A 10942-nucleotide genomic window follows, 5' to 3' on the forward strand; every position below is an offset into this window, starting at 1 on the left:
AGGTAAGTAACGCAGACACCAGTACATGTAGCCTGGTCGAGGGGGCCTGCAGCTCCGCAACCCTGCTCCCACGGCTGTACAGATGCTTGTCTCCCCGGTTGGCTATTCATTTACTTAATCACGCCTGCCGACCTGTTTCGTGGAGCTCTCTCTGCAAAGCCCCCACGGGATCGCCGCCTCCTCCCTGCTCTCTGGCTGATGCTCTAACACCCGGGCCTGGAGCTCCGCAGGCATGATGGTCAGGATCTGCTCCTCGGCGGGACATCCGCCACTGCCGCCAGAGGTCCTAGAGTTGGGGCGGAGGCCTCCCAGGGTGCAGGCGTCCCCAGGTAACAGAAACGCCCAAAGTCAGGAGCAGCAGTGGCTACGTCCTGGTTGTTGGGGGTTCTTCCGGCACCGCACACATTCTTGGCTCCAAGCGCGGTCCTGCTCTTTCAGGGTCGGGAGCCAAGGCTGCAGCCACTACGGGCTGTCACCGAGGCAACACGTATTACGGCACAGGCCGGAGTATGTGGGAGACTGGCTTTGGGGGTGTTTTTCGGGCTACTCCTGAGGCAAGACGAGTCATTAACGTACACAAATGCGAAAGGCTGCTGAAGGCTTTACTGGGGTTAAAGCTCACCCATCATCTGGAAACCCACCGAGTGAAGCACGGAAATACGAATTCCGAAGGCATACGGGCGATGCCGGTGAATTCTGACGTCAAACCTGTAATGCGGAGAGAACGTGAAGCTTGACGCCAGACGGACTGAAATGAAAATAGCAAACCGAGCACGCTGGGCTCTTCCAGTTCAAGCAAATGCGCGGGCGAGACTTCAGGTCACGACCAGAAAACGACCACACCGAGTGCGGGTCTGAGTGCCCGTGGGGACACGCTCCAGGGCCGCCCCGGGAGCCGCAGCCTCGCACAGCCGGCGCCAGAGGGGAGGCGACACCGGCAGAGGGCGTCCTCGCTCCCTCCCGGGCCTGCCGGGGCGGCGCACCTGCTGCTCCCAAACCGGCGTCTTCCCGGCGCCGCCGCCTTCATCTCGGAACTCCGTTCCTAAACCTCGGCAGCAGCCGGAGAGACGTGAGGCCCGGGCGCTGCGGACATGAGCCGGGGCCGCCGGGCCGGCCCTCGGGGAGCGCACCGGCCTCACCGCCACCACGCCATCCGGCCGGAAGCGGCGTAGCCACCGAGGGCGGAAGCCGCCGGCTTCCGGCCTCTCTGGGAGACGCTCCTCTCGGTGGTGGCTTCGCGCGGCCGGAGGAAACCTCGCGCGGCCCCGAGGGTCGCAGCCCCCCTCTCGGCCTCTCTGGGACACGTTCCTCCCGGTGGTGGCCTCGCGCGGCCCCGAGGGGCGGCGCCGCGAATTTGAGGGGCTTGTGGTCGTTGTCCTTCTGGAAGGTTGAAGATGCTCGCGCCCCTGTCCCCTACTTTAAAGCTTCGGGTGCCCCGTCCCGTGGTGATACTGTCAGTCACGTGATCAAGGTTAGGGGCTGAGACCGAGCCCCGCAACGGCGCGTGTGTTTGCGCCCCGGTTCCCGCACGCCGGGAGCTTTGGGGCAGGACGCTCCCCGGCTCCGTTTCCTCCAGCCCGGAGCGGGGGAGAGGTACAGCGCTTGTCACGCCGTGGGCTGCGCTACACAGCACCTGCAGAAAAGAAGCTCTGCGTTCAGTAGTCAAAACAAAACACCCCAGTCCAGGTATTGGGTTACTGAGATCCCATCAGGACATTTCTAATTCAAGGTAATTGAGAAACAAATGCTAAGTCATTTGTTACGAAGCCTATTTATTCGTGGAAGATTTTGTACATTAGATTATCATAATTCTACAAAGGACGTGGTTTGCTAGAGTTTTCACATAAAGACCTTATGCATGCAGTGGGATGTTAAAGCCTTATATCGTTTTTATCCCATTAGGGAAAATGTGCCTCGTCAAGCAGGTAAAAGAAGTCTAGCCAGATTTGCCTTTGTGTCCTGAAATCACTGGTGGAGTTCCTACTTGTTGGATTCTTGTCTCCACTCTCTGATGCCAACTCTCTCTACCCGGTCTTTTCTGGAGAGAAGAGCAGCCAGTGCGGATTCCCTCAGCCCTCTTCCACAATTGTCAGTAGCCGGAGACCCTCCTTATGTCAAGAGAGCTGCCCAGAACTGCAGTCTTGGTACGTTCACCCCAGGGAGGTGCCCCGACAACCCCCCTCCCCCGCCTCCCCGCCCCGCATATGGGGCAGGAAGATCCTAGATATGTTACTGTCTCCTCCAAACTCAAGTTTCAGTTCAATTTGACCACCTTTCCCTACCCCAGCTCCTGCCCAATTTATTTCTCCTCTCCTGTCTTGTTTGAATCTCTGGATTCTGGCCTCTTGCCTCGGAGGCTCTCCTGGTTTACCTTCTGGCAAGACCTCTGGACACAGATTTTGGTCTACAGATTGCAATGCTACCATTGTGTAGGTCCTCTTGTTTGGCATGACTTTCTTTCTTTTTTTTATTTTTTATTTTGAGAGAGAAAAGCACAAGTGGGGCAGGAGGAAAGAGAGAGGGAGAGAGAATACCAAGCAGGCTCCACACTGCCATCACAGAGCCCAACGTGGGGCTTCAACTCACAAACTGAGATGATGGCCCAAGCCAAAACGAAGACTGTCTCCTAACCAACTGACCCACCCAGGTGCCCCTGGCGTGACTAATTCAGTTTTGTTGTGCCTTTATTTAAAGGAATGTTCTGAAAGCGTTGTTGTGTATTGCTCAGGCTATTTCCACTTCAGGGCTTAGCCCACCTCCTCTTGTGGCGGATCATTAACTAGTGTTGATGATCAGCCTCTTTACCTGAATCTTCTCCCCTCCACACAGTAATCACGGTTACTTCCCAATAGAGTCCCTTTTTCCTCCACCCCCACTGCCATAGACTAACCTACTTATCAGCCTCCAAATTCTGCCCTTCTGGTTTGACTTTAGCAGTCAGTGGGGCAAGAGGCAAATCCTGTTTCACAGAAAGCACACACACAGTGAAGATCATATGCAGGACAGCAAATCAGAGAACGAGAGAAAAGAGACACTGGTCTTTCAGTCATTTGTCTCACTCAGTATTTTTTATTCAATGTTTTTCATGTTTTGCTCTTTCTTTAGCACTTCCATAAAAATTTAAGTTCTTTACATTATCAGGTTTTCCCTCTTGTGAATTCTTTGGTGTTGACGAAGGTGTGAACTCTGACTGAAGGCTCTCCCACACTCACTGCATTCATAGGGTTTCTCTCCAGTGTGGATTCTCAGGTGTCGAATGAGGTGTGAGCTCACTCTGAAGGTTTTCCCACACTCACTACATTCATAGGGTTTCTCTCTGGTGTGAATTCTCTGATGCAGGATGAGATGTGAGTTCAGGCTGAATGCTCGTCCACATTCTTTGCATTCAAAGGGTCTTTCCCCAGTGTGAATTCTCTGGTGCCTAATAAGATCTGAGCTGCCCCCAAAGGCTTTCCCACACTCATTACATTCATAGGGCCTCTCTCCAGTGTGGATTCTCTGATGCCTAATAAGCTTTGAGCTGTGTCTGAAAGCTTTCCCACATTCATTACACTGGTGGGTTTTCTCCCCACTAAAAATTGCTGCATGTTTAATAAGGTTTGGGCTCTTGAGAGATTTTCCATATTGGTGAATTTTTTCTCCAGCATAAATTCTTTGATGCTTAATAAAATCTGAATTCCATTTGAAACTTTGGTCATAGGTACTATGTTTATGAGATTTCTGGTGTGTAAATTCACTTGAATTCAGGTTTAAGCTTCTGTCACATCCATCATGGCTTATTTCACCTGTAAGTGTATTTTTGTGGGTAAGGATTTTACTAAAACTTCCATCCTGAGCAGATGATGGTCTCTGAGACCCCCCTGATTCTTTTTCCCATTGCCTCTTTAACCTGTCAGTAGACCTGCAGATGTCTTGAGGCTCAGCAGATCCTTCTGACACGAATTCTGAAATTCTTCCTGATAGAATTCTCTGTGATTCCATTTTTTCATAAATGTCCAACTTTGGCATGGATCCACTGTTTTCACTCTCATTATCTAAAATAACGCAAAGAGAAAGTGGTAAACATCTATTGGCGGAGTTGGAAGAAACACTCCACACTATTACATATTGGTACTTCACTTGGTTACTCTAAAAATGTGACTTTTCAGGGGGGCCTGGGTGGTTCAGTCGGTTGAGCATCTGACTCTTGGTTTTGGCTCAGGTCATGATCTCATGGTTGGTGAGTCTGAGCCCTCCATCGGGCTCTGTGCTGACAGCGCAGAGCCTACTTGGGATTCTCTCTCTCTGCCCTTCCCTCACTCGTGTGTGTGTGTGGTCTCTCTCTCAAAATAAATAAACTTAAAACAATTAAAAATTCAGCTGTGGCCTTTCAAATGAAAGGGCTGAAGGGCACAAGGGAGAAAAACTGGTAAAAGAAGGTAGAATGCATGCAGAGGGGAAAACCTCCATCCATCTATCCATCCACCCATTTCTTCATCTTCCATGGCTAACGCAATTCTGTAACCACTTTCTGCTACATATCTCCTGAATACATCCCCTTCTTTACATTTCTGCTACCATGTTCCTTATCACTACTTTTTATCTAGGGGATTGTCACAGCCTCCTGCTGTTTTGACTCTGAGCTGCTAATCACTTTGAATATCCTCACCAGATTAGCTGTCCTTAAAACCCTGTCACCTCCTATACCTTACTCAGAAACTTTCACCCTCTTTCCTCCACAACTTACATGAATTCTTCCGCCTGGTTGCCAGAATCCATTTATGATCTAGTCCTCACAATTCCTGCCTGTGGCTCACAAATTTATACTGTGCTTATGACTCTGTATTATGCATCTTGTCTTTGTTGTTGGGTTTGTTTTGTCTAGAATATGCTATGATAGGAAAGGTGGTTAGGCAGTGCTGGTCTTAGCATGGGGGAAATGTTGTGATTTTGGATTGGATGGATGGAAATGTTTCCAGAACAAACGTGAAAGCAGAATTTAGGTATTTTTTAAAAAATGGACTGTAATTTACTCTTTATTTTTGAGACCACTCATACCTAAAGTGATACTGAATCCATGAACTTCTTAAACAGATGAGTTTTAGGAGTGCCTGGGTGGCTCGGTCAGTTAAGCATCAGACTGTTGATCTCGGCTCAAGTCATGATTTCACAGTTTGTGAGTTCAAGTCCCATGTCAGGCTCTGCCCTGACAGTGCGGAGCCTGCCTGGGATTCTGTCTCCCTCTCTCTCTACCTCTCCCCCCACTTGCTCTCTTTATCTCAAAAATAAATAAAAATAAACTTAAAAAAATTTTTAAACAGAGGAGTTTTAGAACAGTGATGAGTATTCCATGGAGGTGGTCACCAGAAATATGGCCAACTTCCTATAAAAACGTGAAAGCTTTGTAAGACCAAAAGTACAATAAAAAAGATAAGAGTGTAGATCTTGTATGCATCTGAATTATATTCCATTTCTGAGTGTATCATTATGTATCTGCTTCTCTATCATTATATATGCTTCTCTACTAACATGTTTTATTTCTCTTGATGCGTTTCTTCCTCTTATTCTTTTGTTTCTTTACTCATTCTCTGACATTTTCTCATTCATTTTTCTTTTCTTTAATTTACTCATAAAAGTATCCTGTGTTTTGGAAATATTCTGGATAAAGTACAAATAGGAGAATGTTAATATGCTTGATAAGGAACCAAATTCTGGGTGGTGTGTGTGTGTGTGTTTAATTGGCCAATGGCATACAGGGAAAGAGTTCTGTACTTCTCATGGGGTAATAAAGGAAAAGACCACCTGTAGTGACTGAGACTATTCTGAGAAGGCAAATTCACAGCCCCACTCCTTCAGTGACAGGAAATGTGTGTAATACTACTCCTTACCATAGTCCAGCACAAAGGATGCTGAAGAATCATGAAGGGACTTGGGGTCCACTGGCTGAAACTGGGCACTGAGTGCTGGTCCAGGAGGCACCACCTTTCCCCTGAATATTTCTTGCCCATGTGCAAGGACTGGAACCTGAGAAAAATAAAGTATATTTGGGCTTGTGAGAGAATCTCTGTTGGAACTGAACATCTTCCAAACACAAAGAGAACCTCCCACAGGAACACAAAACTGCAGAAGGATGGATTAAGTACGACTCAACTGTGAAATGTGGCACAGCACCAGCTGGAGTGGAAAGGAGACATAAATGCTGAAGGAAGAGCCCCTGCAGGTCTCACTGGGGTGTTCAATCTCAGACCCTTTCCTCCCACTGTGTGATCCAGCTCTCTGGAGGCCTTAGATCTCCTGTCCCCTGCGTACCTGGACTACTGAGTCCTCAGCGCCTCTCTCCAGATCCTCCAGTACTGTCACTGCCTCCTCCCCACTCTCCGGGCGGTGCTCCCTCACCCAGGCCTGGAGCTCGGCGGGCAGGATGGTCAGGAACTGCTCCAGCACCAGCAGCTCCAGGATCTGCTCCTTGCTGTGCGTCTCGGGCCGCAGCCACTGATGGCAGAGCTCCCGGAGCCGGCTCAGGGCCTCACGGGGTCCAGGGGAATCCTGGTAGCAGAACTGCCTGAAAAGCTGTCGGCAGAGCTCCTGCCTGAGGGCATCGCTTCTCTGGAAGCAAGTGTCCTGCCTCCAGACGAAATCTTCCTCTTCTATCTTCACTATCAGAAGTCCTGCATTCTCCTGAAGGTTCTGAGCTGTAGTTTTCTGAGGTTCTGTCGTCATCCTGGGATGAAATGTATTCCCAGAAAATCCACTTCTGCTTTGCGCGGCGTCTTATTTAGTTTTGAGAGCTCTTCTAAAATAAAAACAAAAGTATCTGTTTATTTATAAAATAGCTATTACCGTCTATGAAGATTAAAGATCACATCGCAGAAATTGTCATTTCCCATCATACAGAAGTGTACTGGGCATTTAGCATATGTACAACCACTGAAATACCTGCTCTGTGGAGTACAACAGTCCCATGATTTCTACCTCACAGTAGCCAAAATTTAAATTTAAAAACAAAATAAAGTAGAAACAATAAACATAAAACTTACAACTTTAAGCTGATGCTACATGTTAACACGCCACATGCAATTAGATTATATGTAAGTCAGAAAGACAAAAAAGGATCAGCACAGTACAATGACAAAGTGCTTCATGAAGTTGGGAGATTCAAGAGAGCCTAGTCGTTTGTAATGGATGGGAAAGCTTAATTCAGAAACTAACTTCTGAAGAATGGAAAGGATTTTGAAAGGATGTGGGAGAGAGAAAAATAGGAAATTACAAGCAAGGAAATGGCCTGAACAAGTGGCTAATGGTAGGATCACGGAAGCGGGAAAGCAAAAAGTTCAGCAAGTTTGTATAAGGATATCACAGAGGCAAAGGCCCTCCTGTAGAAGGCCTCAAATGTCAAGATTCGGAATTCAGAATTTACTTTTTAGACACTGGGGAGCTAAGGGAGGCTTCTGAGCACAAAGACCTGAAAAATACTGTTTATGGAGATTAATTAATATGTTGTTCATTTCTGGGATAGACTGTAATATGGAAAGAGAAACAGAGGCCACACTTGTGCTCATACAAGTGTAAGGAAAATACAAGCTTGGAATGATAATTATCAATTCAAAATCTGGAACTAGGATTACTTATAAATCTGTTAAATAATAAGGACAAATTTTTCTTTCTTTTTTTTAAGATTCTAAGTAACCTCTGCACTGAATGCAGGGCTTGAACTCACAAACCTGAGACCAAGAGTTGCATGCTCCATCGACTGAGCCAGCTGGGCACCCCAGGGCAAGTTGTCTTGAGAGCCAGAGGCTAACCACGTCTTTTATTTTTTAAATTTATGTTCGTTATTATTTTTTGTTTATTTTGTTAAACTTTCTTTAAATCCAAGTTAGTCAACAGGCTGTTTCAATCAATGTTAACTATTTCCTTCCCCAAAGGTCTCAAATAGGTTTGTTTTATCCCAACAGTTCCTTCTCTACCTTCCTAGTTCCTGGCTCAGTCCATATCGTGGACAATAAAATTAAATACAATAAGCCTGCATCATGGCTTGCTTATCCATCTTCCATGAGTCTTGTTATTAAATACCAGTTCCTCAAGTCAGCACACGGGAATGGTCTCTGAACTGGGACTGGTTTCTGAACTGAAAAACTGAGTAACAGGAATTTAGCTGTGAAGCAATAGACTACGAGAGCAGAATGCAAATATCAATCTTTCAGATCCTCTACTAAACGTTTCACCAAGTTGACTGCTGATTGTTGCATTGACATGTACTTTATTAAGAATCTGAACACAAGCAAAGCTCTGGGCTAGAAGTTGTACAGCAATGATTTCCAAGAAAGTCTGAGTTAGTTCCCAGCTGAGCTCATTGCCTAATCATCATGTGGGAACTTTGTTAGAAACAGATCCTGGGATGCTGTCTGGGTTAGTATGGGTATACCTGGAAAACCTGTATTCTGATGTACAGCCATAAGGAATTAAATGGTGTGTGAGTTTGCAAAACAGTTGGAAAGAAATGACAATAAACACACGTGGGTTAAAAACATTTACATAACTAGATGTGTTTTACATGACACACACTGAAATGATGAAAGATGTTGAAAACCGAAGTACTAAACAAGCTGTATGGGAGAGGCATCAAATATCCTAACGGTTTCGAGGCAGGGAGCCCATGTGTGTGTTTATGTGCAAAGGGTAGCAAATATTTCCTAGAGCTGGTGGGGCTTAAACTGGACAATAAAAGATGAAAAAAATTCAAAAGGAAGGGGCAGGAGAAAAGTTTAGGAAGTGGGAATGAACAGCAGATTGATGGCGATCCCAGCTCACTCTAATATTTGGAGTGACTAAGAACTCTGCTCCCTCTAATAAACAATTTGTCATCCCTGCTCTGAGCCCCTACAGTTCCTAACACAGAACACCTGTGAATACAACACTCATCACCTGGTATCATTTTTAGCTTTGGCTGTTTCTCTTCATCAACTGGCTGGAACTCCAGGAGGTTAAGGACCACGCGCTATTTTCTAAGTTCTCACATTTGTCGATGGGGAGGGAAAGCCTGAGAAGCCTCTAGACGGTCTCAGAAGAGAGAAGGAGTAACTGCCAGGAAAGTCGGAGCTCGGTGAGGAGCAGGCGCCTGCGTGTGCAGGAGCAGGACCTGGGCACTCGGCTGGAGGACGGGGCGTGGAGGGGGGGCTTGGCTGGAGGGCGTTGGAGCTAGGCTGGAGGACGAGGGGGACCAGCAGGGGCCGCGGGAGCAGGGCGGGGAGGGATTCTCGCCCGGATGCTGGCGGCTGTCCTGCCCCGGAGGTTCTACGGGACGGCCTCTGACGGTCCCCACTGCTTGCCGGACACACGGGAAACAACAAACATCCACAGTATGGATACACTTCACTAGGACGCGGGGCCGTCCCCGCTCTTCCTCCCGCGAGATGTCGGGGCGGGCTCCCGGGCAGCTCTTCCCGGCGGAAAGCTGCCATCCTGAGGCCGCCGCCGAGCTGGTCATTCCAGCCAATGACCCAGCCCCGCCCGCGGCGGTGACGTCACGCGCGGCGCGGGTAACCATGGAAACCACCTCCCCTCGGGAGGCAGGCGGGCGCAATGTCCTCCGAACGCCGACCATGGTTCCCCCTCTCCTCGGGATTCCTCCGCGGTCCCGGCTCCAGGTCGCCGCGGGACTGCTGCAATCCCGAAGGGACAGTGGTAGCGACCGGGTGCTTGCAGGGGGCAAAGGGTCAGACCCTCGGGTCCTCAAAGCCGGACTCACCTCTCCTACAGGATGGTTCCGATCGGACACTTCCGGTGGGAGGACGGCGCTGCGCCGTCTCTCAAAGCTTCCGTCCTCGGGACGTGGAGTCTGCGCAGAAGGCGGCCTGGCTTTGGACTGCGATTCCCAGAAGCCCCGGCGTCTCCTCCGCGCTGAGTCCGTTTCCCCTGCGGCCTGGCGGAGGTCCTCGAGTTCTCAGAGCTCCGGGGTGAGGTCCTTGCACCCGTTTGTAGCGGGAAACGCGGCCCTGCTGCTCCCGCTGGCCTCGCGCGGACTTAAGTCGGGGGAAGTGGAACCGAAGCCCACGCACCAGGGGCGCCGCCCAGACTTCACGCTCGCGAAGCCTCCCTGGGCTTAAGGAGTGCAGGTTTACAAACGGTGGCTGATGATAACCCTGGCTCACGCGGGGTGTGCATGCCCTGAAATGTGAACTTAAAAAAAAAAGAAAAAAAATTATTTTGAGACAGAGTGCGAGTGGGGGAGGGGTAGAGAGGGAGACAGAATCCCAAGTAGGCCCCACGCTGATAGCGCAGAGCGCGAGGTGGAGCTCGAACTCAGGAACCATAAGATCATGCATGACTTGAGTGGAAATCAAGAGTTGGATGCCCAACTGACTGAGCCACCCAGGTGCCCCTAAGAAATGAACTTTCTTTTTTATTTTTAAAGTTTATTTATTTTGAGAGCATGGGGGAGGGGCAGAAAGGGAGAGAGAGAATCCCAAAGAGGCTCTGCACTGTCAGCACACAGCTGGTTGTGGGGCTCGAACCCACGAACCGTGAGATAATGGCCTGAACCATGAGATTATGACCTGAGCCGATTCTGACGCTTAACTGAGCCACCCAGGTGCCCCAAAAAGGTGAACTTTCTTGAATCCCTGGGCCAAAGTGTGAGAACTAGAACTTTGATGGTAACTTACATTTACTGCTGCTGTTTCTCTTGTATCTCTTCTCATCTGTGGTGTTAACAAAAATTCAATCGAGTAGGTTTGAAGATCTAATCATCTTTATGAAGCCATTGTAAGCAGAGAGGAGCCTTGACCAGTGATAGAAAAATAGCAGGTTTTTGTCGGAAGGAGGGCGGGGCAAGGAAGTTATTAGCAAAAGAAAAAGCATTATCTCAAGGCAAGATCACCTTCACTTGGGAGGTGGGGGATGAGCAGGGGTCTAATCTTGCAGGTTACCTCATCTTCTTTGGGGTGGGGGAAGGGAATGGAGA

At 48.7% G+C, this 10942-nt stretch overlaps 2 protein-coding genes across 4 annotated transcripts in view; both read right to left on the reverse strand.

Annotated features, from left to right (window-relative positions):
• The window catches only part of ZSCAN16 (zinc finger and SCAN domain containing 16), a 46475-nt gene extending 44780 nt beyond the window's left edge, over positions 1-1695 (reverse strand). The window contains exon 1 of the mRNA XM_045500466.1: positions 133-1695. The gene's annotated coding sequence lies outside the window, so the exon portion shown is untranslated. The remainder of the gene's footprint in view (positions 1-132) is intronic.
• Positions 1696-3053: 1358 nt separating this feature from the next.
• On the reverse strand, positions 3054-9805 carry ZNF165 (zinc finger protein 165). Of its 3 annotated transcripts, none has more exons than XM_045500468.1 (4): positions 9728-9805; positions 6289-6772; positions 5868-6003; positions 3054-4034 (listed from the first exon to the last, which is right to left on the reverse strand). In XM_045500468.1, exons 2-4 carry the CDS (start codon positions 6697-6699, stop codon positions 3130-3132), a joined length of 1452 nt encoding a protein of 483 aa, XP_045356424.1. In that variant the 5' UTR covers positions 6700-6772; positions 9728-9805; the 3' UTR covers positions 3054-3129. The 3 variants fall into 3 exon arrangements, with proteins under 3 accessions (XP_045356424.1, XP_045356425.1, XP_045356423.1); XM_045500469.1 differs by lacking the exon at positions 9728-9805 and adding an exon at positions 8997-9411; XM_045500467.1 differs by lacking the exon at positions 9728-9805 and adding an exon at positions 8905-9411.
• Positions 9806-10942: the final 1137 nt, after the last annotated feature.

This window comes from Leopardus geoffroyi, chromosome B2, assembly GCF_018350155.1.
Source record: "Leopardus geoffroyi isolate Oge1 chromosome B2, O.geoffroyi_Oge1_pat1.0, whole genome shotgun sequence".
In the NCBI taxonomy this organism is placed as follows: domain Eukaryota; kingdom Metazoa; phylum Chordata; class Mammalia; order Carnivora; family Felidae; genus Leopardus; species Leopardus geoffroyi.

What these genes read in the sequence shown, in the direction of transcription:
- ZNF165 (XM_045500468.1), bottom strand. Translation starts at nt 6,699, where the DNA reads ATGACGACAGAACCTCAGAAAACTACAGCTCAGAACCTTCAGGAGAAT. An exon ending in CTGAGGACTCAGTAGTCCAG is followed by an intron (nt 6,004 to 6,288) that starts GTACGCAGGGGA and finishes TATTTTTCTCAG; the next exon opens with GTTCCAGTCCTTGCACATGG. An exon ending in ATCCTTTGTGCTGGACTATG is followed by an intron (nt 4,035 to 5,867) that starts GTAAGGAGTAGT and finishes GCGTTATTTTAG; the next exon opens with ATAATGAGAGTGAAAACAGT.